The sequence below is a fragment of the Lemur catta genome, chromosome 1 (genome assembly GCF_020740605.2).
Source record: "Lemur catta isolate mLemCat1 chromosome 1, mLemCat1.pri, whole genome shotgun sequence".
In the NCBI taxonomy this organism is placed as follows: domain Eukaryota; kingdom Metazoa; phylum Chordata; class Mammalia; order Primates; family Lemuridae; genus Lemur; species Lemur catta.
The window spans coordinates 197,071,305-197,099,055 of NC_059128.1; the positions used below are offsets into that span (position 1 = coordinate 197,071,305).

General features: G+C 41.7%; 1 protein-coding gene across 1 annotated transcript; it reads right to left on the reverse strand.

Moving 5' to 3' along the window:
- Window positions 1-1,281: 1,281 nt before the first annotated feature.
- Window positions 1,282-27,611, reverse strand: LRRC31 (leucine rich repeat containing 31). The gene is given in 10 exon segments (XM_045539629.1): window positions 1,282-1,964; window positions 6,004-6,171; window positions 9,999-10,166; window positions 13,157-13,330; window positions 14,121-14,288; window positions 14,509-14,676; window positions 17,403-17,570; window positions 20,503-20,646; window positions 25,691-25,930; window positions 27,486-27,611. Coding segments are annotated over 9 exon segments (1,665 nt in total). The 5' UTR covers window positions 25,866-25,930; window positions 27,486-27,611; the 3' UTR covers window positions 1,282-1,632.
- Between the last annotated feature and the right edge of the window lie 140 nt (window positions 27,612-27,751).

The window sequence follows — 27,751 nt, forward strand, 5'->3', positions numbered from 1 at the left end:
AAACTTTGATTTTGGAATAATTATAGATTTATAGGAAGTTCCAAAGAAATGCACAGGTAGATCCTTGTACCCCTCACCCTCCCTCAACATTGACCTCTTGCATAACTACAGCACAGTAACAAAACCAGGAAACTGACATTGGTACAATCAACAGAGTTTATTCAGATTTCAATTATATATGCACTCACTTGTGTGTCTGTGTGTAATTCAATGTAATTTTGTCACGCGTAGCTTTGTGTAACCACTACCACAATCAAGACACAGAACTGCTCCATCACCACAAGTCTCCCTTGTGCTCCTTTGTAGATACACCTACCACCTACTCCTCTCCTGATTCCTAACCTGCCCCCATCTTTCTAATTTTGTCATTTCAGGAATGTCATATAAATGGAATCACACAGTCTATAGCTGGCATTGGCTTTTTTTACTCAGCATAATTTACTTGAAGTCTTTCCAAGTGGTTGCATGTGTCAGTGTTTTGTTCCTTTTTCTTGCTGGGTAGTATTGCACAGTTTAACCATTCACCCATTGAAGGATATCAAGTTGTTTTCGGTTTGGGGCTATTATAAATAAAACTGCCAGGGACATTCATGTATACGTTTTTGCAGAAGCATAGTTGTTCATGGAATCCATGGGAATGCCCAGAGAAAAGAATATCATGTTACCCCAAACATTCCCTTCTACAGCACTCAAAAATTCCTCATCCTGATGACTTTTTCTTTTGGAGTAGTATTGATTTTAAATTTCCATATCTTTCAAGAAATGATTGCAATACTAAGTATTAGTGTAGCAAGAGGAAAGCAAAATATAATTTGATTAGAGACTATCAGAATAGAAACATCTCTGTCATGCAATGACTTTCATGCTCTAATAAAAGAAAACCAAAAATTTCAAAAATTGCTTAGAGGAACACAAAAACTTTCATTAATGAGCCAAATAGGTTTTATGTACCAAATTCCATGTCAAAGAAATGCCTAGAGACGTCATATTAACAATTTTTTGTTTTCACAATAAAAGGTTTTAATTTATTCTAACAAGATGTGTTTTTGATAGTGGGTTTCAAATTTTTTACCACTTTTGACTAAGATTTATATGTCAGTGACTATTGTTAGTGTTTATAATTTATGTCTGAGATAAAAAGGCACCAGAACATATAATAATAAACCATAGAAGGGTATACTTTCTAAGTAGACCAACTTATGATACATACAATAGTAAAGATAACACAAAACTATTAGATAGCCAATGCCTTTTACATTAGAATCACACACACACACACACACACACACACACACACACACACACACACACTCATCCTTATATTTAGAACATTTAACATGTAGGAAAAGAAGAGGCAGAAACCAGGGCAAGAAAAAAGCAGTTGCATTACCAGAATCTAAACATTTTTTCAGGCCTTCTAAACAGTAAGTAAACTAACTATATATCCAAAACAAATTAAATATATTGAAAAATGCCATTTTTGTTTCATAAGATAGAGAATAATGACATGTTCATATTAGATTATTATATAAATGGCCCCAAAGTTGATATTCAGTTAATGACACTGGAATCCATTCATGTTCTTTTCCTTCATAGAATGGTTTGTAGCTTAGTAAGACTTAGGAAATCACCTTACTGAAACCCACCATGGTCAAAGTGAATGCTTCTTTTGTGATTTTGGTCAAAGCATTCTAGGGCTTCCTCCTGTGAAGCAGGGAGAATCCATCTTTTCATTCCTATCTCAGTGATCTCAGGAAGTTTGGTCACGGCACATAACAAGTGTTTAAACCATCGTCCACAATCCCGAAAATTTGATGGTCGAAGGCTAATATCCAGTTCAGTTAACTTTTTGAGGAACCACACGTTTTGGCAGAAGATGGCCCATCCTTCATCGCAGATGCTGTCATTGTAGCTCAGGTCCAGCTTCTGCAGTTTGGCCAGATGACCCGTCCCTATGACTGATGCTGGAAAACAAAATCACCCTAATGCTAACGTATACGAACACTTTCTACCATGGCTATTTCCCATTTCCAATAACACAGTGTCTCCAGGATTAGTAATGACAAGATTAGTAATTAGTGATGATTTGTTATTAGCTAGCAGCTTTATTCAGGGCATCTGAAATTAGTAACAAATTTCCTCTCTGTACAGCCAAAGTACAGCTTGAAAAGTGGATTTTTTCCAAATCCTAACCCAAAGAATTTCTTTTTTGTTAAGAAAAAGAAATTCTGCTCCACTGCTGCACTGGAGTCCCTCCCAGCTCTTCCTATAGACTTGCTCTAATTGAATTATAAGGAATGACAGCTCATTGGCTTTAAAACTAAGGGAGGACCATTTGTAAATAGTCTTCTTGCTGTTTAACACTGTTAACTGTTCATTGCTCATTCAATCGGTCATTCTTCATTCAACAATTATTTAATTGAGCACTTTCCGTGTTCAAAACATACCTGGATAATTTCTAATTCACCTTAGAGACTCCTAAGGCACAGGACAATTTTCCCTTTGAATAGCACATATCACAGTACTACCTACAATGACACTTAAAAATAATACTTAATGATGAAGTGAAGATAATGACCTCTGTAAGAGGGGGTAGGAGAGACACCCAAGGGACAGGGCATATGCTTCCCTTTTCAGCCAAACCCAGGAATGGATTACAGGGATCGGATGAGCAGGATAGAATCTCAGACTTGCACGGCATCTTGGAGGTCTCCTCATCCAACCTCCAGATCAATGATCAGAGTGGAATCCCTTTCACAGTCTCTCTACTGGTGACCACCACGATTCTACAGGAACTGTCCTTTCCAGGTTGCCCCCAACATTGTGAAGCAGCTCTCAGCAGGAAAAAGCCCTTCCAGGGGGCCCCAATCTGTCATCCCCTGTCTTTCACCCAGTGCCCCCTCAGCCAGCTAAAAAACGCAGCTGCTTCTTCCTCATGCCAGCCTTACAGCGTTGGAAAACAGTCAGGTCTCCCTCAAAGTTTCCCCCTCTAAGACTAAACGTACGCTGATCTTTCAGTCGTTCCTTACATGGCATGGCTCTCAGACCAAGGAGGATGCTCCAACCCCATCACTTTCATTTGCTGACAGTTTGACTCCACGTTGCAGCTGAGAGCTCAGCCATCTGCCCACTCAACAGCTGCGCTCCGTCTCCAGGTGTCCATGTCAGTGTGTCTCTCTTCCTTTCTGTCTTGCGACACTCCTCACAATATTCTCAAGACCTAACTAAGTGTTAAAGACAATGTGCATGCTGCTTCTCTTTAAAAATCTTGTATTATGGAAATTTTCAAACACACAAAAAGTAGAGAGAATAGGAGAAAGTGGACCCCGGTGTGCCCATCATTCAGCTTCAGTCATCTTCATTACACCAATCTTGCCTCACCTAGCACCCTAGTACCCTTTCCTCTGCTTTTTTTGTTTGTTTTAATATTTTAAAGCAAATCTCAGCCATCGTTTTGCCTTTCTGTACTGTTTGAACTTTCCAATCATATGAATACTCTGTTTATTATATTTAACTATTTTAGGTTCATTAAAAACCTTGGTAGCAAAATGTGGGCCATGGAAATATTACTTTCGTAGTTTACTATGTAAAAATTGAATGCCATTGTTTATAAAAGAAATAAATATAAACTACTAGTGATTAACAAATTCTTAAAGAATTTTTCAGTTCGAAATAAAGTAATATAAAAGTGGCAATGGCTGAATTTATCTATTGGTTCAATGCAATCCCAATCACATTTCCAGGTGGATATTTTAAATAGATTTGACAATCTGATGCAAAATTTATATGGAAATGCCAAAGAACTAGAATACCCAAAGAAATTTTGGAAAAGAACAAAGAATACTCATACTACCTGATTTCAAAACTTACTGTAAAGCTTCACTAATTAAGACAGTGTGATATTGGTAAAATAACAGACAAATAGATCAATGGAACAAAATAGAAAAACAAGAAATAGAGCATCACAAACACAGCCAATTGATTTTTTTTTGTATCCACCTGTCTGCACACTGATGGCCAATTGATTTTTGACAAAAGTATGAAGGTAAATCAATGGGGAAAGGATAGTCTTTTCAACTAAAGGTGCTAGAATAATTGGACAGTCATGCAAAAACATTAACCTCTACCCATACCTCATACCTTTTACAAAAATTAACTCCAAATGAATAATAGGTCAAAATATAAAATGTAAATATAAAAATTTTAGAAGAAAATATAGAAAAATCTTTGAGAACATGGGTTTTGCAAAAGGTTCTAAGATGTAAAAGAAAAAAGCTCTAATCATGAAATTAACAAATTGATAAATAGATGTTCATCAAAACTGAAAGTTTTGTTCTGTGAAAAACACTATTAAGGGAATGGAAAGGCCAGTGGGACAGACTCAGAGAAAATATTTGCAAATTACATATCTGCTAAAGTGCTTGTGTAGGAAATCTAAAGAACTCTCAAAACTCATCATTAAGAAAACAAACAATCCAATTTTTAAAATTAGGCAAAAGATTTAGAACAGACGCCTCACCAAAGAAGATATACCATTGACCAATACGCACATAAAAAGATGTGTGATATCATTAGTCATTAGGGAAATGCCAATTAAAATCACAATGTTTTGTTCCCATCTTCCAATTTTGCTATAACATTTGTTTTGAAAACACAAGTTTATTCCAATTAGATTGAAATGTCAGGGAACAATTTGAGTATAATGCAAATTTCTTGTTTGTTTATGTACAATTTGTCCCCAGGAAACATAAAACTGCCCCCAATTTAGGGATAAAGAAAATACATCCTTCTCATGAGGCCAACGACCCTCACCCATCCAGATCTGGTGTTAGAACTTTCTATTTGACTTCAGGTCAGATAGAAAGTTTGATCTTTCCACCAGTGGGAGTAAGGAAAGCCCAATTCTAGACAAACTTCAGGTCTTTCTCAAGGTGAAGTGTAGTATTTATGCATTTCTTAACTATTTAAAGTGGATAAAAGTGTACTACCATTTTTCTTAGCCTCTGTTTTTTCAAATGTGCCACTGATTAAGTTTTTGAGAGCTATACTTCTAACTATAAGCCCTGTGGTTATTACTGCATGAGTTTTGCATAACGTGATGTTTAGGCACATGCGTCACGTCATAGCAAAACTGACTGTGTACACACTGAGAACACAGCTATAACCACCTGGAATGACTGTTCTGGACCCTTCATTTGGAAAGGTGCTCGTTGCTTCGGAGATCTGGCAGCTGATGGCTGGATAGTGAATCGCTGTGGGGACGAGGCTAGATGGAAGACAGAGATGGTACTCCCAGATTTATCATTTCATGATGGGAAGTGGACATGTGAAGTGATTGTAGGGGATATTTAGGGACGGTATTTTGGTAAGCCTGGAATCCCACAGTGCAAAAGCTATCCTTTGTTCAATTCTCTTTCCATCTTTCTAGACTGACATGGGAAAAGTGTCAGATTGGTGCTGCAGTATGCTTTTAACCTCTCTCATCTCCTTTTTCTAACCAAGGGAGAAGGAACCTCTACTCAAAACCTTCAGCAGTCTAATATCTATGAGAAGTGATACCCAGAATTCAGCTATGGTGATAATCAGTTTCCTGTTTAAATAAAAGCATTTAAGTTCAAGAGTCAATTTAAAGGAAAAATTACATAATACTTCAGGAACCATGTGGATAAGATGAAATTTGTCAAGGTAAAATGTAGATGACTGAAGTTTGAACACTCTCATGGATGAAGCAGGTGTAGAGCCAAAAAGCTGTTTGCCTAGTAGGAACCTCCCCCCATCCCCCCATCTGTATCCACCTCCTTTTAGGAAACACCCTCCAGTGTCGTTTGGTTTTAGAATTGCCCTCACTTGTTTTAGCTGGGTCTGTCCTAAGCAGATGTTAAGGAGAAGGGAAGCTGCACAGAGGGCTTAGCCCCAGGCCTTGCTGCCTTCCTCACCCCACTTGCAGGGCAGGCACCCTGAGCTCGGCATGCCAACACCGCTTCGGAACTAAAAGGTACAAACCCAGGAGAGCCACATCCTCTGTCACCAGGGAACAGCTGCTCAGCCTCAGCACCTGAAGACACGTGGAAAGCTTCAGCGACTCCAGAAGCAGCTTCAGGTTGCCACCAACACACTTATTCCAAGAAAGGTTGAATATTTCCAGAGCAGGGAGGTGAGTGGAGGCTTCGGCTAAAAGTGATCATGATAAGAACAACAATAATTTAGGTTTCCTTGATGATCATAAGCCTTGCATTTGAGGACACTAGGCCAGGGCAACATTAATATAATTGGGCTGAGAAAGTTGTAGAGGCCGTTTTCTTCTGTCTGAAATTCATAGCCTCAATTTATGTTGTCTATTTTTATTTGGGGAAATATTGGAAGCTTTAGAAAAGTAAACCTTGATTAAATGGAATTCACGATCCACTGAGGTTTCTTTCCTTCACATTCAGGGAGGAGAACGAGGCACAGCCCTGTCCCGGCTGGTACAGGATCCACTGCACAGCCACCGCTGAAATGCAGGGACTCAAACACCACAAGGGGTTTGTGTTTACTTCACTGCAATTACTGAGGCAAGGGAGGGAACTAATGTATGCTGGAAAGATTTTCTGCTTAATTCTCAGTTGCCCCCAAAGTTAAAATTAACCAAAATAACATATTCCCAAGCACAGTAGTTAATTAAACTGTTCTGCCTTCTTTCTAAAGAACAATCTGGGTCCAAGGGGAAAATTCTTTTATAATATCTAGTAAGAAAATTTCTCCCACCCATGGTACAGAGACCTACAATAAGGAGAAACAGAAATGTTTCTTCTAGAAGTGATGTAGAGAAACATATATTTACTTGATTTACTCAAATTGAATGGTAAACTTGTGTCAGATGATGTAATTTAGTATAATATTAAATATCTACTTGATCATCATTCACTGATTATGCAGCTAGAATTAGAAAGAGCTGCATCTTCTAATGGCCATAATTCCTTTAAATTTTGTTTTCTGAAAAAAAAAATTCAACTTTCTCCCCAAAAAAGTATATTTATGACATATCATGTTCCCAAAATTTTTTGTGTGAAACTTTCCTAAGCAAACATTAGTCTGAGCAGTGGAATGTATCTCGGGTGTGTGTGTACCTAACCATTTGAGTGATTACAGGCTCCCTTTCAGAAGTTTGCTTTGCTTACCTACTTACTTAACTAATATATAGATAATACCTAAAATGCGCTTTGGGTATGCAATAAAGAATAAACACAGTCCCTGCTCTCAAGAAGGTTACAATCTGGGGGAAATATAGACATTAAACAACCACACAAATAAATACATAATTACAAATTTTGCTAAAAGCTATAAAGAAAAAGTATGAGGGCTCCTAATTTAGATGGGGAGGGGCTGTCTTAAAAAGGGACATTTACACTGAGACCTGAAGCACAAGGCAGAACTCCTCAGGAAAGGATGGGACGGAGGGCATTTTGGAGAACAGGATGGCCCTAAGGCAGGAGAAAGCTCAGTGACATGAAGGAACAGAAAGAAGCCAACTGAGGCTGGGTTCAGGGAACAAAGGGGAGAGCAGCTGAGAGGTACTGGGGCCATATCATCCAGACTTGTTAGGCCACGTGAAAGAATTTGGATTTTACCTAAGGTGCTACAGGAAAGCCATTGGACTCTTTTTAAACTGGGCAGTGATAAGATCAATTTTACTTTTTAAATGAAATTTATAAACTGACTCCTCATAATCATAACTAACATTTATTGAGCATTTACTATGTGCTAGGCTCTTTTCCAAAAACTGTATATGCATCAGTTGATTTAATTATTACAGCCCAATGAGGTATGTACTATTATTCCATTTTATATTTTACAGATGAGGAAACTGAAGCCTAGAGATGTTAAGTACCTGAGGTCATACAAGGTCTCAAGAGCCAGTGCCAGGATCTGATTTCAGGCAATCTAATTCCAGATGTTTTGGAACCAGAAAGTGTACCACTCTCTGCCACACAGAATAATTATAAACACTTTTAGGGAGTTCACAGGCACCCCTTCAAGCGTACCTATAGACTCTCTGGTGGGTCTATGGACCCCAGACACCAGGTCTGAAAGGTACATACCCTGGGACTTTTCCTCATTCAGAGGCGTGGATAATGAGACGAACAATGCTGGGAGAGGCTGGGAACAGTGCATGGCCAGGGAGGACCGAGTCTATGTGGGCTGAACAAATACTGAGGCTGAAAGGAGGGCAGGAGTACCCTAAATACAGAGTTCTTAGAATTTGGGGTAAATATTATAATATGCATTTATTTTTATTAATAGATTATAATAAAGAGCTAATTACTTTTATTAATAGAATGAATCTATTTATTAATAGTAGCCTGTATCTGGTCTATAGCACAATTTATTTTTTAAATTATTTATTTCATTTCATTTTATTTTGTCTTACTTTTTGAGACAGGGCTTTGCTCTGTTGCCCAGGTTAGAGTGCAGTGATGTCATCATAGCTCATTGCAAACTCAAACTCCTGGGCTCAAGCGATCCTCCTGCGTTGGCCTCCCAAAGTGCTGGGATTATAGGCATGAGCCACAGCACCCGGCTAGCACAATTCATTTTTAAGGAAGTGTCAACTAGTATAACACTTGGAAGAGGGGTAGAGAGAAAGACTATTTTCATCATTATCCAGAAAGCACCCAAATCCAACAACTCTAGTCATGTGTATGTGTGCTGAAAGGAGGTAACATAGCAGGCCTGAGACTGCTATCACTGGAAAAGCCTGCTACCAACCAGAAAGGCTGGACCTTGGCTGATGTCTGGGAACCTGGAATTTGGGAGTGTTCCCACCATTCCCTAACTGATAAGAGTGGTTTACTGTGCCCAACCTGTTTATACAAACAGTATGATTTGTGCTGAACACCGCCTTTCCTTCTGTGAGTGTGGAATTTTGGTTCATGCTGGGAAGAGGGTGCTTATCTAACTGAATCCCAATAAAAACCTTGAACTCAAAGGCTCAGATGAGCTTCCCTGGTAGACAATGTTCTGCACATATTGTCACAACTCATTGCTGGAGGAATTAAGTGTGTCCTGTGTGATTCCACTTGGAAAGGACTCTTGAAAGGTTGTGCTTGGTTTCCTGTGGACTTTGCCCCTTCTACTTTTCCCTTTGCCAATTTGGCTTCATATTCTTTCACTGAAATAAATCTTAGCCATGACTACAACACGTGCTGAGACCCGAGTCGTTCTGGAGACTCACTGAACCTGGAGGTGGTGTTGGGGAACCCCAGCACCGTGTGCACAAACAGCTGGTTATCTGGGTGGTCTACTTGGAAAAATGCTACAAAGTCCCTTTGCCTCGAAATATCTCCCTCTACTTGCTGACAATGCACCTGCCCTGAAGTGGGTGCAAATTTCAGATTCAGCAGACCTTTGATCTAGGCTGGGGCATATCCATGACCTTCAGAAATACCAAGATTCCTGAGAAATCGTAACAAATCCTTTGGGCAAGTGATTGCAGGGCAGTCAGCTAGCCTCACACACTGGTAGATGCCTCACTTTCCCATCAGACTCACAGCAACCCAACTCATATTGGCAGCTCAGCGAAATTACAAGTTCCTATCAACATAGACCTCCAGAGTTGGTTATATACACTCTAAAGTTTAAATGTTAAATCTGCAAATGCCAGAATCATTGATATGGTCTTCAGAAGGTCACTTTTAGGAGGGCATATTTCCTGAAAAGAAGACCAGTTAGAACTTCAAACCTTTGCCTATGGCTGAGTCTTAGAATGAAATTTGTAAAGAGAGGCCTCCCTCTGGCAAGTGTGGGGAAACTGTGGCCTTCTGAATTCAAGATTGGTTTTTTTAAGCACCAAACAAGGCAAGAAAATTTCATCTTTCTCTGCTGCACCCCTTTTAATGAAAGGATTGGTTATGTAAAATTTGGATTCAGTCCAAAGGCACACTTAAGGACCAGGAAGGCCACAAGTTTCCTTAAGGCTGCAGGTTCCCCACCCCTGGCAGGGACCTGGGAGATTCTCTTACCAAGAGCTGTAAAAGCCTCAGTCTCCAAAGCACAGTTGTTGATTAGTAGCGACTTCACTGCTGGTAAAAACCGGAGCCTGCTGAGCAGGTTTTCAGAACAGCTGCCCACCTTTTTGTTGGCTGATAAATCCAATTCTTGAAGATTTGAGAGTAAAGGGATAACCTGGGCTGTTAATATATCAACAATATCATGTTTCAGGCACCATCTCACAGAGACTGTTTTTGGTATTTGCTTCCTACAATCTTCTTAATCTGGCAACACAGCTCTCCCCCGTCTCACCCTACCCTCCCTACACACACCCCAAACCAGCCATCTTCCCAGTATGCTGTTCAGGCTTTTCTACTTCCAAGCCTCTCTCCAGGCTGCAAGCTAAAAGCAAAGACTTTGAAGACAGAGAGAACTGGGTTCTAATCCTGTGTCTGCTACTAAAGAACTGTGTGATTTTAGACAAGTTAATTAACCTCTCTGAACCTTAGCTTTCTTAACTGTAAAATGCCTACTTCATGGGGTCATTGGGAAGACAAAATGACTTGGTATTAATAAAGTGCTTGGTACAGTAACCGCTCGATTGTTTGATATTATCATTCTTTTCTTAGAATGTAAGCACCAGTAAGACAATGAAAACAAGAACAGATGCCTGTTGGTAATAGCAATAGCCCCCTGGAGTGGGGTCTCCAGGGGCCCGGGCATCCTAGGAGTTACCCCTAGTTCACTTATCTTTCTGCTACTTTTCCTGCCTTCGCCCCAGCTCTTACCAAGAAAGAAAATGCAGTATCCTGGGATCTCTTGGGGCAGGCTCACCTCAGAGCCTTCCAGGGCCACCCAAGCCAAAGTAACCCCTTGATGACTATCATATCACCAAATTTTATCCTTCTCATCACAGCACCCACCATTATGTGATATTTTCTTGTTTATGTATTTGCTTTCTGTCTCCCCCCACTAAAGGCAAGATCTATGTGAGTAGGGACTACCCCTTCCCAGAGTGGGGCTAGTACCTGGAACACCAACCAGAGGCACAGAGGTTTGAGGAAAGAGGGGAGGAAGTCCAGGAAAGACAGACAGGGAGGGAAAGGCAGGTGGGCACTTTTGATCCCAACAGGTGTCACTATTTCCCCGGCTTCCAACCCCTCGCAGTACTTTGTATCCCACCATGTAATGTGGGTATGCACTGGTGTATTCTCCCTACCAGAGTGAAGCTCCTTGACTCTCTGCATTTTCTGTAGCCCAAGGTACAGTGCCTTATACAATTAGAGGATTAATCAATAGTTATTGGATAAATGAGCTATAATTCCATTTCTTTGGAGCTATTTAGAATAATCAAAGAATGCTCAATTATTTAACATCATAAGGTATAAAGCAGGGTGTATGTTCATTGCCATCTTTTCAAAATTAAGCAGAAGGAGTACAATGCAATTCACTACAGTTATTAAATAATAATTTAATATTAGCTTTCCAAGACCACCCATGTCGGTGGCTGGGAACCTAGATAAGGAAGCCTTATCCCTCTGCTACTGGTGGTAACAACTGAGGTCCTCCAGCACTTTAATCTTCCTTTGTGTAACAAGATGAGATGTGGAATTCGTGTTATTTAGTTGTACCAAGGGAATCTGCTGGACTGATAACTCATGAGTGTCTCCTTAGGTCTAATCCTCAGGCTAAGATGCATGCAGGGGATGGCGATACCCCACAATGCACCATAAAAAGGTCAAAAAGGGATTGTTTCATTACTGTAAAATCTTCATGAAAGCCTTGAACTCTTCTCATTTTCCTAAATTGAGAGAAAAGAGTCTGAGAAATAATTTAGCAGGTTTAAAAGATAGATGTTAGACCTAAAAACCCATTTTACTGTGTTCCTTCCCAAATTTTACTGAAAAGAACTTAAAAATTGTTTTATTAGCCGGGTGTGGTGGCTCACGCCTGTAATCCAAGCACTCTGGAAGGCCGAGGCAGGAGGATCGCTTGAGCTCAGGAGTTCGAGACCAGCCTGAGCAAGAGCAAGATCCTTTCTCTACTAAAAATAGAAAAAAGTAGCCGGGCGTGGTGGCACGCACCTGTAGTCCCAGCTACTCGGGAGGCTGAGGCAGTAGGATCGCTTGAGCTCAGGAGTTTGAGGTTGCTGTGAGCTAGGCTGATGCCACGGCACTCTAGCCTGGGCAATAGAGCAAGACTCTGTCTCAAAAAACAATTGTTTTATTTTTGTTCATTCCGTCAGTAGTCAACATGCATTTACTGGGCGCCACCTATGTGCAGGTGCTCGTGCGTGAGCAATGGGGAGATGCTGAACTGGACACACCTCCTCCCTGTAGTTGCCCACGACCTGGAGAGACAGCAATGGCTGAGGTCCCAACGCCAGCACATGCCTGGCATGTTTGAAGGTCAGCAAGGACAGTGTGGCCACAGTGGAGTCAGTGAGGGGGAGGGGAGGGAATGAAGTCAGAGTAATAGAGGAACACGGAGACCACTTGGGCTCTTGCACTGATCTAGGCATGAGACAACTGTGGCCTGGACCAGGGTAGCAGAGATCTGCATGGTGAGCTGTGGTGAGCAGATGCGGGATGTATACTGAAGGTTTACTGTGGTCGCAGAGGGCATAAAACCCTTAATCTCCAGGTAATGCTTTCTCTGTTTGTTATGGGAAATTGCATTTATATATTAGATGTTGTAATTACAGAACTATGTTTGTGGCAGGAAAATAAGTGTAATTACCTAAAGTTGTAATGTACACCCTTTATACACCATCCTGCTGACTCTTTCTCTGTAACTTCATTTGTATGTGAGTGGCTTGACTTCACTTGTTTGTCAGAAAACCCTGATACCCTTTGTTTTGGCATTTCCGCTACATACCTTTTTGTGATCAGCTTTGTGACACTAAGAGACTCATTTCTAAACAGCAACATAAATTCAGATTTTCCCTAGGTGCTAAATCTGTCATTTACAGACGTTATGATGTCTGTAACATTAACAGAAATGTTAGATTATTAATATTTACTGGGCATTTAATGCATGCTAAATACTGTGTTGGGGCATTCATAGAACTTTTATGATGTGATCCTTCCAATAACGTCATAGAAAGTGAATTTAATAGTACATATCAAATTTTCCAAGTTTCCAAATATATGCCAAGATTCCAAAGCCTTTCTTTCACCCTGCAACATACGCTTACTCAGCAACACCACGTCGTCCGCAGTCAGGGAGCAATGGTGAAGATCTAGGACTTCCAGATGCTTTAGCAGGGCCAGCTGAGCAGACGAGTCTTCAAAGCCTCCACCCAGCTTCTTATTGCAGGAAAGATCTAGTTTCCTCAGCTCACCCAAGTATCTGAAAGCAGTATCTACAAAGAAAGGCAAAATCCCACTCTGACATATCGCAGGGTGGTAGGAAAGTGTGTAGGGAGGCTGATAGTAAGCAGGGCAGGGAGGGAGGCTGAGCGGGCTGTGTTGACAAAAGCCAAAAGGAAGAGACTGCAGACTTCCTGCCAGCTGCCCTCGGTGCACCTGGCAGTGATTTCACACACTGCCCCCCACTAAGGTCACATAGATTTCCAATGGTTTTGACATGAATCTTGCAACTACCTTGAGCATACCTCCTATTACATTTGAGCACTGGAGTTAACACAGAATTTTAAACTTACTCAAGCTGCCAGTGAGGATATTACAGGCTCTGTAAGTTGAAGGGAAAAACACCATGTCACTTCCTATCCTCCATCAATGTGGATACTCTGTAGAGGGGTATACGATTTAGCTAAGATGCCACTGAAGCCATTATTTTCATCAGTGCTGATTCCTTCCTACTACTGAGCATAAAATAACAGTGAGATTTTCACAAAGAGGAGAAAACCTGGTAGCTTTAGTAGCAAAAAAACTTTAATTTTGCTCAATGTCTATCTCAAACATAAAATATACTGGCTTTTTCAGAGTCAGTCATTTTAAAAGCTTATTTTTGTAATCACAAAAGTGGATGTTCACTATAAAAATTCAGAAAATGAACAAAACATAAAGAAGATTTAAATTATCCATAATCTTATTCCCCAACATAAGCACTGTTTATATTTTGTTGTATTTCCTAACAGCTTTTAAATATATTTGTATATAATATCTCAAATTTAGCCATTGTTAACTCACCCAATGTTTTGACACTCTTCTGTGATAATCCACATGAATGTAACTTCAACACCCTCAGATTTGAAGTACATTTTAATCCCTGAGCAAGCCTGTTCAGACTGCCTCCGATGTTTCTGTTCATGGAAAGATCAAGCACTTCAAGACTTTGCAGCACAGGCAGCAACTGACCTGGGAGGAAGAAAAGGCAAGAAGAAGAGCAACACTATGAAAATGCAGGGTGTGAAACCAGCGTGCACGAGGGGACAGCAGCCTGGTGTGGCCTGGGGACAGAGTGAGTCTCCCTTTACGTCCAGGATAAAACACAACAGCAAACTTAGAATCTCACACTATCCACTCATGGGCATCTTCACCTTTCTTGTCTGGGATGGACTCTTCAAATTCCACTCACCCACAAATGCCCCATCTTCTGACGTGAGGGCACAATCCACGAGCTCGAGCGTTTGTATCTTGCTTCCTTTTTGGAAGTTCTGGAGGACCAGGGGCAAGTTTCCTCCCACTTTACTATTCTAGGACAAATTTAGCTCTTCAAGTTCAGGTATCATTTCAAGTGCTTCGCCTGTTAGAAAATATCCCCAAAACTCTGTTGCTCGCTAGTCAGAAAAGCAGGGAATTCATTTCAAAATCAATACAACCATTATTTATGGAGTATGGAAGCTGGGCCAGGTGTTGTATTATGTTAGCTGCCGAGGAACAGCAAGGAGAAAAAGATCCAGCTCCTGCCAGCCCACAGCAGGGTGAGCTTCTATACTTACAGGCACAGTGACTCTAGTCCCTCCAACATTCTGAAACCATGTGTATGAGCAAAAAATTGTAGTTGTAAAAAAAGTCCACATACTGGTAGGGTGGTTTAGGAAGTTGCTTTTGTGGCAGTCCATTTACTTTCTCTCATTCACCCTCTCAGGGGTCAGCATTTCCGAGAAGCTTGACCAGGGGTAGAAATGAGGCAAAGCAGGGAACTGGCCACCCCAGCGGAGTGAAGCTCTCGTCAACATCAACAACATCACACAACTGAACCAACTGCTACAGAGAGGAACTAACAATAGAACATCAGGCACTGGCAGCTTATACCAGCCACACTGCCTCAGGGGGGAGATGGGGGTGCAGTGAATGAGGGGTGAAACCTGACATTTCTGAAACCATTTCACAAAGGAAAGCATCCGAGGGCTGGGGCCTGGAGCCTGGAAGAGAACAGGGGAAGTGACCAGAGAGGTCCAGCCTTACGAATGATTTCCACTGCCTTGGGGTAGAACACATACGTGGAAAATGTGCTCTCACTGTGCAGCATCAATCTTAAGACTCTACAATTAAGGGTCCTGGAAAGTCCCCTGTATCCAGAAGCCTCTCTTTCACTGGTTGCCACTGGACTTCAAGATCCACCATTATTTATTTATTCCATGGATTAAAGTTTCAGGAGTCCAGGAGCCCCATGTTAAAATGCATTTTGTCCAAGAGTTACAGCGTCTCAAGGCAGGGGTGAACAGGTGTCATTTTGTGTGCCATTGCCGGTCATCGGGGTAACTCTCTATAGTCCTGAGGTGCCCCCAGGATCAGGGGGAAAGAATGCATGTTTGATTATGACACAGGGATGTGACTCCCAATGCTTGGAATCACTTGAAGTCCAAGTCATGCAAGAAAGAATTCAGGAGCAGCCGACAGAATAAAGTGAAAGTGAGTTTTATTTAGGAAGTATAGAAAGTCCACTCCACAGACAGAGTAGAGGTTAGTTCCCCCTGTGGAGGAGAACTGGCCCCATGGTTCCTTTTGCCCCTCTATTCAACCAACAGCTTAATTACAGGCTAAATAAGGGGAGGAATATTCATGTTATTTCTTGGAAATGGGTGCTGTTTTCCTGGAATTAGGGTGATGCTCTTCTTTTGACTAAATATGGTCAAACAGGATGTGTCATGGTGTCAGGGGCATGATGGGAGTAAGAGGTTTCCTTAGAAACTTTTATGGTAATGAAATGTATAATGAAGCTGTAAGGTCAAGAGGTGGTCATTTCTCCATCTTGGTTCTAACCAGTTGGAACTTGTCCTGCCTTCTTCTTGTTTTGATCATGGTAGTTTGAAACTTTGTTTTGAGACTTCCTGACTCAGTTAAACAATGCCTGAACAATTAAGCAATGCCTGAAGCAATGCCCGAAGCAATGCTTGAAGCAAAGCCCAAAGCAGTGCCTGCCAGTTCCTTGTCTTAATTAGTAATGTCTGCAGTGGACAAAGTACTGGAGTCCCCTGCTTTAGCCATCCTGCACCAAGCAATTGTAATGGGTGTAATAATTTTGAAATGCCTCCTGATTTATGTTCTCTTATCAATAAACCATTTATTCTCCCTGTCCCCATCTGCCATTAAGGCTAAGCTAGGAGAACAGAGTGTGGTGTAAGTAAGCCCTCCTGATGGGAAAGGATAAAGATGTCCTTGCAGAGAGGAGAATGGAAGGACTTCCGGGACAGGGAGGGCAACAAAACATCAGAGCATGTTTTGTATCAGAACATCCATGTTCCCAAAGCTTGTTAAACATGGCACAAGGATTTGAAGTAGGATCTGGGCAACACCAAGATGTATAATGTTTCTCCTCAGCTATGGGAAGGGTAGGCCAGGGGACATCGGCTGGCCCCATTTTCCAGGTAGGGACTAACAAGGGGCATGAATTGTGTTGTTTTTACAGAAACCTTTAAAGAGATGTAAATGATCAAAATATGTCATGAGACCATAAAAAGAATTAAAAAAGTATTAATGACATCTAATAAACCTGCAAGCATTTTAAAACAGCAGCTGGGTAAGTAGCATGACTTCATACAAATTTTATCCTATGTTCAGTATTAAACTAACTTACGTGAGGTTCTAGTTCTAATTAAACCACCACTTTTACTTTAAAAATCTGGTTCTGATCAATCTTTTAAAATGGAGGAGTAAAAAATAGAAGAGAGAAGTATTATTTTGGAATTGGAAAAGAACTTAATTTTTATCTGCTCCAACTCCTCTATTTTACAGACGAGGTAACCAAGACCCACAGTGAGCATGTTTTAAGATAACCTCCATTAAAACTCCGTGAAAGCAGGGACTAATCAGACTCATTCCTTTCTCTGTCCACATTGCTTAGCACAACACTAGGTACAGGGTTACATGGCTGCTCAGCGGTACACAAGTGCTCAACACAGCACTGCATCACACAGAGCACCCCTGACCACCGTCACCCATGGAGGAGGCAACATAGGTAGTTTGTCTTTGAGGATTCAGGTTGCTTCCAGTGAAGCCGTCTCTTAAGGGATGAATTCATCATACCCAGTGCTCGAACATCCTCAGTGGTAAGTCTGCAACTACTCAGCCTTAGGATTTTTAACTTGCTGACCAGATGCATTTGCTGAGTGATTGAATGGAGGTTTCCACCTACAAAATCATTCCAGGAAATATCCAGTTCTTCCAGGTCTGGGAGAATAGGCAGCAAAGCAACTAGATGTGAACAGAAGAAAATGCAGGTTTATATTAATATATGTAATTTGTGATTTGTAGTAAATAGAATTCAATGCCTACATGCATAGGACATAGTTTTGCACTCTAGGAGACTAGAGGGGAGTGGGCATGTTTGACTTTTAGCAAAGCAGGGACCTCTCAGTTGTGCAATTGGAGAAATTATGATATTTACATTTCCTATTTCTTGAGATGTTTTCTATTTCTGCCAAATAACTGCACTCTGAAAACGAAGTGGTGTCTCCATAAGACTTCACAGAACCTCCTTTATTGCAGTTGAACCCAACAGCGGTAATGGTAACTCCGACACCATAACTGCTACTACTGCTGCTACGGCAATGTGTGTACTGGTCCTTTTATTTTGCAACATCCTCTGACATCCATCATCTGTCACTCTATTGGATCCCCAGGTCGAAGGGCCTGAGGATGCTCTGTTGGCCAGGACTGCTGAGATTGGGCGTGCCTGTTCCCAGGTGACAGCCTGACTACCTGGCTGTCACCACCTTGAAAAGCTTCTGTTATACTTAAAGGGACCAAGATGTGGAGGTTTAGACAGGGACAAAGCTTGATTGGAGCCTTCTCTGAGTCTCTGCCACTGCTCGTTAAAAGTGAAGTTACTCTGTGAAAAAGATTCTCAAAGGGCATCTTTATCTCCGGAAGCAACAAGACTTGAGAGTAGAAATGTCAAAGCAGGGGGGCTACAGCACCTGTGCTTGCTTGCTCGCTCTTACATGTCTATCATGAACGCCACACCGGTGGCAGCAGTCAGAAGCAGCACGCTGGGCTTCTGCAGTTACAGGCACAGCAATTCCAGGCCTTCCAAAATTCTGAAGTCATGCTTATGAGCGAAAAATGGTTTTCTTTTTACTAGTACTTAAAGCACTTTAGCAATTTCATCTTGTTCACCATGATCCTAACTTCATAAAGTATAAAAGTCTATTGAATATATCAAGAGGGCAAAAACAAGAAAGGCCACCAAAAATCTTGCTTTTCTAACATCAAACATTGAGTTAGTAGCCAAACTCTGTCCCATAACTTTTCATCTCCAAGTTTTTTAATTCACAAAGGAAATCAAGCCTCCTGTTTGGTAATAATCCCATTAAGAAAATACAACAGCCATAGACAAAATACAGGTTAGTGGTCAAACTTCACTTTGCATCAGAATCCCACGAGGGGTTTGTTAATCCCATGAGGGGCCCCTGGGGCCCAGTCTGAGAAAATACAATTCAGTAGGTTTGGGTTGGACTCAGGTGACTGCATTTCCACCAGCTCCACAAGTGATTCAGACATAGGCTTTTGAGGACCACAGTCACAGGGTCCTTAAGAGACCCCTTCCAAATACAATGGTGTGAATTTTCATTAAAATAGTGATTTGGTCTGAATGTTTGTGTCCCCCCCAATGCATATATTGAAACCTAATCCCCAATGCAATAGCATTAAGAGGAGGGGCCTTTAGGATGTGTGGTGGTTAATTTTAGCGTCGAGTTGACTGGATTAAAGAATACCTAGAAACCTGGTAAAGCATTATTTTTGAACGTGTCTGTGTGGGTGATTCCAGAGGAGATTATGAGTCTAAGCGAACTAGGTGAGGAAGATCTATCCTCAGTGTGGGGGGGCACCATCCAATCTGCGGGGGAGGGGGAGGCGAGGAGAGAACAAGAGAACAAAACAGAGAAAAGGCGAACGTGTGGATCCATCTGCTGGAGCTGGGATACATTCTTCCTCTCCTGTCCTTGGACAACAACGGCAGGCTCCCTGGCCTTTGAACCCCAGGACTTACACCAGCAGCACCCCGGCGTTCTCCGGCCTTCGGCCTTGGACTGAGAGTTGCAACATTAGCTTCCCTGGTTTTGAAGCCTTTGGACTGAGCCACACTACCAGCACCCCAGTCTCCAGCTTTCAGGTGGCCTATTGTGGGACTTCCCACCCTCCGTGATTGCATGAGCCAATGCTCCTAATAAATCCCCTGTCATATCTCTAAATCTACATCTCTATATATCCTACTGTTTCTGTCTCTCTGGAGAACCCTCCTAATACAGGAGGTGATTAGGTCGTGGGATGGGATCAGTGCCCCCCTTATAAAAGGGGAGAGAGCTAGGTAGCCCCTTCCCCCATGTGAGAACACAACTAGAAGTCACCGTCTAGGAACCAGGAAAGGGGCCCTCACCAGAGACCAAATATGCCTGTGCCTTGATCCTGGACTCCCCAGCCTCCAGAAATGTGAGAAATGAATTTCTGTTGTTTATAAATTACCCGGTCTAAGGTATTTTGTTATATAACAACCTGAACAGACTAACACAAAGAGTTAAGCACCCTTCACTCAAAATGCAACTTGTTTGATAGCTCTCTGTTGGCAGACACATCCAGTTTGATTTAAGGTATCTGAGAAACAGGAAAAAAGGGGGATGTGATGTGGGGAGGGCACTTCTCCACCAAACTCCCGCTGAGGTGTAACAAACTGTAGGCACATTTTCGTGTACAGAAGGTGTTAGCAATAATGCTGGTAGTTATACTTTTCCTACCACAGATAATAAACAACACAATGTTCCTTTAAATTCCCAGCAGAGCTCAGTTTTATGGATGAGTTTCGTTAGTTTGTAACACCTGCAAGAACAGAGGTTTTTCAGAGAGCAAGAGGCAATCAGGTGGATAAAATTTCTCAGGAAAAAAGAAACAAATGAACCTTCCTCCTAAACTTAGCTCAAATCTTCAAAACTTGAGGAAGGATCAATTAGCTTTTTTTTTTTTTAATTTAAAAAAAAAAAAAAGCATAGTGAAGCAGCTGCTATTCCTGCAATTGTCTGGGACCACTCAGCAGACTTGGGGTGAGCAGGTGGGTAACTGATTATGTTTCGCCTGTTCGCCTCAGTGTAAAGGCTTATATTCCTCTGCACAAGGTCGACTGCATACAGACCCGTTTCCCTCAGGTCCGCTCTTGTTAATCCACAGTTATTCAAATCTAGACACTTGTTGACAGCCTTTTTGCCCAGCTTCTGCAAGAACTGCTCATTTTTCTCTATCCTGGATCTAAATTCCACTTCTGAACTGACAGGCTTAGCTGTATGATAAGAATAAAGAATTTGTTGTTAATGACAGATAGTATTAAAGATGCATAATGACCACAATGAGACAAGTGAAGAGACCGACAACCCTGAATCAGTCCCTCGTAAAACTTCAATTCACAAAAGGAGGCATTCACCAGGGAGAAACCTTAACCACCGTTCCTGCCACTGGGTGCTCAAACACTGATTGCTTCAGGAGCCTGAGGAACTCAGTGGCTTCTCTATCCTGGCCTGGCCCGGGCTTCTTGGGGTGAAGACAGAGTTGTATTCCTAGGTGAGAAGCAAACCTGCTAGCCCAGCCTTTGAGATGCTTGCTGCTTGAAGAACACACACATCTTTGGTGGATGCAATAGCTAGGGAAGAAGCACAGGTATTTGCCTCCTAAAGCCAAACAGGTCGACAGCGAAAGCATTGAAATCACCATCAATGAGCTTTAATTGGCTACAGGGAGGGGGTAAAAGACTTGCTGGTCAATTCCTAGACCGTTCAGTTGACAAACACAAAGAGAGTAGTGCCCAGGAGAGCATCTGCATTTTCTCAACTCCTGCTAGAAAATGCATTCGGAAAGCCTCATTTGTCCTTGTTATTAGGGGCTACTCGCGTGGCCCCCTCACCCAGTTCCTCTGTAATAGCACTGTACTAACATGGTAGCACTATAATAACAAAAGCTATCATCCTGTTCAGCACCTATTAGTGCGACCTACTTCTCTGCGCCTGCATTTTAGACGTCTAACACATAAAACACATTGTACTTTTGTCAGAAAAAATGGATATGGATGTGTACTGACAGTGACTTTAAAGTGGATTTTTAGTGAAAATGTGTACTTAAACATATAGAAAGAGTACACTGGACTCCAATAGGAAATCAAAAGTTCTGAAATTGCGGTAAGTGATCTTTTACTAATCCTGGAAAAAAAAGATATAAAACCACATAGCTAAGAAGAATATATTGGTACCAGTGGAAATTAAAAGATATTGGGATTGCATTAGTGATTCATTTGGACTAAAATATTAGCAAGATAATAAAAAAATTTCACCTCTAATCCACAGTGCGTCTGTCTGTGGCGTGCCGTTTTTGTTGAGAAAACCACCCACCTATAGGGTGCACATCTTCGTCGGGATTGCTGCGTGTTGCCACGTTCCACCAGTAGGGGGCAGCATCATCCACCCTTTTACCTCTTCACTCTGGCCTTCAATTTGTATCATTGCACATTGGGTACAAGGTATTTTATTTGGGGTAGGGTTGCCAGGTTTAGGAAAAACAAAAACAGGACACACAGTTAAATTTAAATTTAAAATAAATAAGGAATCATTTTTTTAGTGTGTCCCAACTATTGCGTGTATTTTCTCTGTCAACCCTAATTTTGGGTGGGGCAAAGCAGAGTTGTGGATAGGGGACAGGGAGGGACTGCCTCTTACTTGCCAGCAAGTACAGGGCATTTTGTTTAAAGTAGTCACAATTAAACATTTTATAGATTTGGAAACTTGGACTCAGAGGGACTATTAATTGATAAGAAGAAGAGCCAAAATTTGAACTCAGAAAAGTTTGTTCCAAAGCTTATTATATGTGGTGTGTGTGTTTCATTTTTGTATTTTAAAAAATTTCTGTGCATTGCATCTTATTACTTTTTCTCAAGCTGTTATTTCAACCTACAATCATGCTCAAGTTCCAGCATCACCAAACCCTCTCTTTCTTCTCTTTCCTCAATCATTTCCTTTCCTGGCAAATGTTGGGAAAGAGTGGTTTGCACTTGCTGGCCCAACTTCTTCACCACCTTTACCAGTTGACTTTACACCTTCTAGTTGCTACACTCACCTATCCAAACAAGTTGTTTCTGAAAGGTTACCAACAATCACCTACCAAGTGACAGATTCAGAAATCTCTTCTAAGTCCACATTCCATTTGGGTGCTCTGTAAGGTTTGATAGCATTGTCAAGCCCAAGTCAGCACAGGTGGAAGACCTAGTTCAAATCGCAGGGGCATCAGATGAACAAGTCACTTCTCTGAGCCTTGGTTTACTCACCTATAAAATGGAGACTATATTTCCTGCCTGGGTCATTTCTCAGGAAGATAGTGATTAAACTTACTGGAGCCTCCCAGGCATATGGGAATGTGCAGGGCCTTTTATCTGAGAAGTACTTGGTAAATATTTGTTGAATGTACAAATAATCGAATGAATAAATATTGGTTTTACAGTTCCTCAATTACAAAATAAATCAACATGATAAATCCTTAACAAAATACCTAAATATAAATATTAATACCATCTTATGAGACCCCTGGACATCTCCTCGCAGACCATCTATTTCAACTTTTTTTTAATCTATGAAGCCCATTCTTCAAAGGGTATCTCATGTTATGGCTCAACTTGGTTTGTAAACCAGATGGGTTGGAGCTGCTGCCGTGTGGCTGGGCTGGGAGGGCTGGTGCTCCACGGGGGACACACAGTGATCACACGGGAGTGGCCCTGTGGGGCAATTCGGCCCTTTCTGGGCTGCTTTAGCTCTGAACAAAGCTCTGGTTCTTTGAACTAAGCAGTATCTTCTCACCAAGTTCCTTTCCAACATAAATCTGTCAGGGTTGGTTTGTGTTTATAACTTTTCTAAGACATTATTACATGTTGGTAAAATGGATGGTACTGTACAAGGAACCAAGATCACAAGTTCCTGTTTTCAAAGAGCCACCTGCCTCATGAAATACAGAAGAGAACTGGAGACGCAGAAGGCATATGGTAGCACGCTTTAGTGACGATATGTACCTCAGATATGGTGAGACCAAGTATGGTGGGTGGGTCTTGGGAAGGTTCCAAGAGAAACTGGTGCTTGAATTGCACCTTAGAGAATGAGCAGGAGTCAGCCAGGTAGGTGGACATCAGGGAGGGATAAGGCAGGGATGGGTGCAGGGGAGGATGGTGACACGAGGGAAGCTCTTCCTAGGCACAGGGAACCACTTGGGATGGTGAGGGAGAGGTGGCCAGTTCAGGAAATTGCAAGTAAATCAGAACGTCAGAAGTGGAGGATGGCCATGGGGCTGTGGTTGGAGGTGGGGGAAGGCAGAGGTCACAAAGAGATAGCTAACATCCACCTGATTGCAAACACCTGGAAGGCCACACTTGGAAGTGGACTTTCTCTTCAAGGCAAGAAAGACTCAGCAAAGGATTTTAAGCAGGTGAGAGACACCATCATACCTGTGGCTCAGAAAGAGCACTCGGGCAGTGTGGAGGACAGGTTGGCAAGAGAGCAAAACTAAAAGCAGAGAAACCAGTTATTCTTTTAAAGGTAGACTTTAACTTCCTATTTACAAAAACATACTTAAAGTACATTTAATCTACTTGCTGGTAAAACTATATTGTTTTTGCCATTTGATGCCAAACAATCTGATGAAAAGTAGGGTAGATAGAAATGAAACAAGATTGGCCACAGGTTGTTAATTATTAAGGGTGGGTGACTATGAGCACTCCTTATACTAGTCTCTCCACTTTTGTATATGTTTGTATAAAAAATTTTAAATGTTTTTAAAATACAATTAATCTAATAGATAATATATTGATGGCGCATATGACACAACTTTGGAAAGAGATTTGGCAATATTTTCGTAACCTTCATATTTATAATCCCTGTTTTGGGAATTTATACTAAAAAAAAGCTGAAACCCAGTGAAGAGGGAATGGAAGAGGGAAAGCCAAAGACATTCACTGAAGGACAAAAGGAGGAACTTACTAAGTAATTATGGCATATGCATATAATGGAATATTATGCAACCATGAAAACTATGCATGTGAGCATCATGTAGCAATGTGGGAATTGAGTAGTATAAGAATATGCTCCAGGCCGGGCGCAGTGGCTCACGCCTGTAATCCTAGCACTCTGGGAGGCCGAGGCGGGTGGATCACTTGAGCTCAAGAGTTCGAGACCAGCCTGAGGAAGAGCGAGACCCCCGTCTCTACTAAAAATAGAAAGAAATTAGCTGGACAACTAAAAAATATATATATACATACATATATATATATATAGAGAGAGAGAGAGAGAGAGAAAGAGAGAGAAAATTAGCTGGGCATGGTGGTGCATGCCTGTAGTCCCAGCTACTTGGGAGGCTGAGGCAGGAGGATTGCTTGAGCCTGAGAGTTTGAGGTTGCAGTGAGCTAGGCTGACGCCATGGCACTCTAACTCGGGCAACAAAGTGAGACTGTCTCTCAAAAAAAAAAAAAAAGAATATATTCCAGAAGTAGGATCACAGCTCCATGTAAGCTCAGGAGGAATTCGTAAGATATTACAACTGTGCAAACAATGCTGCTCTGGCCCAGCTACCTGTCTGACGTGTCTTCTACTACTCTCTTCCTCTCTCCGTCGCTCATCCTGCTTCAGCATCCCTGACGGGGGTCTCTCTCAAACCTCCAGGCTCAGCCCCACCTGGGGCCTGGGCACTTACAGTTCCCTTTGTCTGGGACGCTACTCCCACAAATACCCAAGTGGCCAGCTTCATTCATTCATTCCACATGGCTGTTTATTCAGATCTCTGCTCAAACGCCACCAAATCAGAGACTCCTTGCCTCCAACCCCATCTAAAGTAGCACGCCATCTCATCATTCTCCATCTCCTTAGCCTGCATTATTTTTCTTCATATCACTTATCTCATCTGAAATTATATCTGCACTTGGTTCTTTGTCTACATAAGACCCTGTTTTTCGTGGCTGTGTTTCAAACACTTAGAACAGTGGCTGGCACGTAGCGAATATTTGTTGAATGGCTAGCTGACTGAACTGGGCTATGTATGAAAAAAGCCTGAAAAGAATCTTGAAGAAATGATCATTTGTATTATAATGAAAGGAAATTAGGTATTTTCCCTAAACCTTTCCGTAGCGTTATATTGCTACAGACTTTTTATAATTTAAAAGTAAAATTATAAATTATTCAAAGCATTTAAGTGACATAATAAATGTTTAGCACAGAGACTTATAATTTTAGTTTAACTCCTAAGATCTCTGTAGGAGAAAACATTATTCTAAAAAAATAAAGAAATACCAGCAACCAGAAGTTTACCAGCGTCAAAGGTGGCTGTCTTCTGTAGCCCATTGCTGGGTTGGGAATCAGTTGTTTTAAGGTCATTGTTCTCTTTTCTGCTTTCAGCTTTGGAGCCCCCGAGGAATTTATTAACAAATGAAGTCTGCGATTTAGTTTCTCCTTCTGAGGAATTTTTCTTCCTTGTTTGACTCATGGTCAAGACGAAGGGGGTCTTTCTTCATAAGACATCTTTCTGTTGTTTTCTGTTTCCTAGGATTTCTGAGAAGAAAATAAGCCCCTCTTAAGCCTTTGTGAAATCAGAACATTCTCCCCATATGAGTCCCACTTTTTTCTTTCTGTTTTTATTGGTGGCCATGTTTAACATAAAAATAAGAATGATGTAACCCCAGATCCAGGAACCAACAGATGGTAACAGATATAAATCCAAAGCAAATTTGAGTTTTTAATATTGCCTTATTTTATCACATAAGATATAGGTCATAAAACACCACTTTGGCAAGCACATCAAGTGTGTCAATACATCTTAAATTACAGCAGTCAATTAGAGTTACCTTGTAAGAAAGAGATGGTAGTAAAGGAGGAGTTAGTCTGCCTCTGGGATGGGCTGGCCATTTGCAGAGCTGTCCCCGGAGGAGTTTGCCTTCCCTGACTCGGGGTAGCATCCTCCTTTGCATACCGCTCCTTTTCCTCTTGGCATTTCCACACTCTCTCTCCTCCAGCCCTGGACTGCTACCCCACTCAAAACATGTGGACAGTAAAGAATTCATGTATACCATGAACATTTTTAAAGAACCTACTGTAGGCCAGTTATTGTTCTAAATGCAAGAGATTCAATGACGAACAAGATACACAATTCTTGTCTTTGATGGAGAATTAACCTGGTGGAAAGAGGCACCTGAATGCCAATGATCACGTGAGACAAGGCCTGTTGGAGAGGAGACGTGGAAGTAGTCAGGGAACCCCCAGGTGAACTAAGCCTGCCTTGGAGCACAGACTTTGGACAGTCAGTGACATTGCCTGGGTTTTGAAGAACTGGGAATTAGCTAGAAAGGGAAGAGAGAGAAGGGCATTCCAGGCCAAAGAAACAGCAGGCTCAAAAGTTCCCAGACATGAAGATCTGGAAGAGCCTAGCATTGGTTCTTGGCATGGTATCTGGTTGGCCTGCAGTAAGGGAACGTGGAAGGTGGAGGTTAGGATCTGGTTCTGGTGCGATCTGAGGCTAAAAAGGATTCATAAGGATCAATCTATTACCTCTCTTGGAATTTGCTTACATTTTACAGAAGGGTTACATAATCTAAAGGAATAAATATAGGTGTTGAAATTACAGTGCTCATAGTTTCCTACCTATAAAATAGCTCTTTCTGTAACAGTATGTTCCAGAATGGCTCAAAAAACGTTTTGCACAGGGAATCCTAAAAATTGACCTTGCAAAGCCCACCTCCATGCCTGGGGTAAGAAAGTCTCCACACACCTGAAGGCCACCTCCATATACCTGCAGCACTGCTTTGGGAATCAAAATTGGACATCCCATGTTCTTTTTAAAATTTTCTTGTCATATTAGAGCAGGGTCCAGCCCTGGTTTACCCAGGAACAGACAATGGAACCAGACTATTGTCCCAGGCCACAGCACCACAGCTGACCAGAACCTCAGAGGGTTAGATAGGTGGGAAAGAAGAACAAAAGACCATTGCTGGGCTTACCTCATAAATCTAACCACAACCTGCAGCCCCGCCTTAACCGCCCCCCTCCATTCCACCATCATCCATGAGCACTTCTCTTTTTGCTGGTCTTCTGGCTCCCACCCAAGACTTACCTCTGTGGTCATTTTCACCCAATTTCACCTTTTGGAGATTTATGCAGGGCCATTCTCTGGGGAGCTAGCCCACCAAATGGCTTCACTCCCTCCCACCCCTAAGTACACTGACTCCAACTCCCCAAGTCCTAAGAAAACACTGCTGGCCGGCACTCCAGGATGTGGTAATTTACCCAAGTGAAACCCCACCCAGCTTTGAGGCCCTGCCGGGTTCTCTGTGCAGATTAGTATCCCTGGGAGCAGGGGAGCCAGGAAAGGCAAGAAAC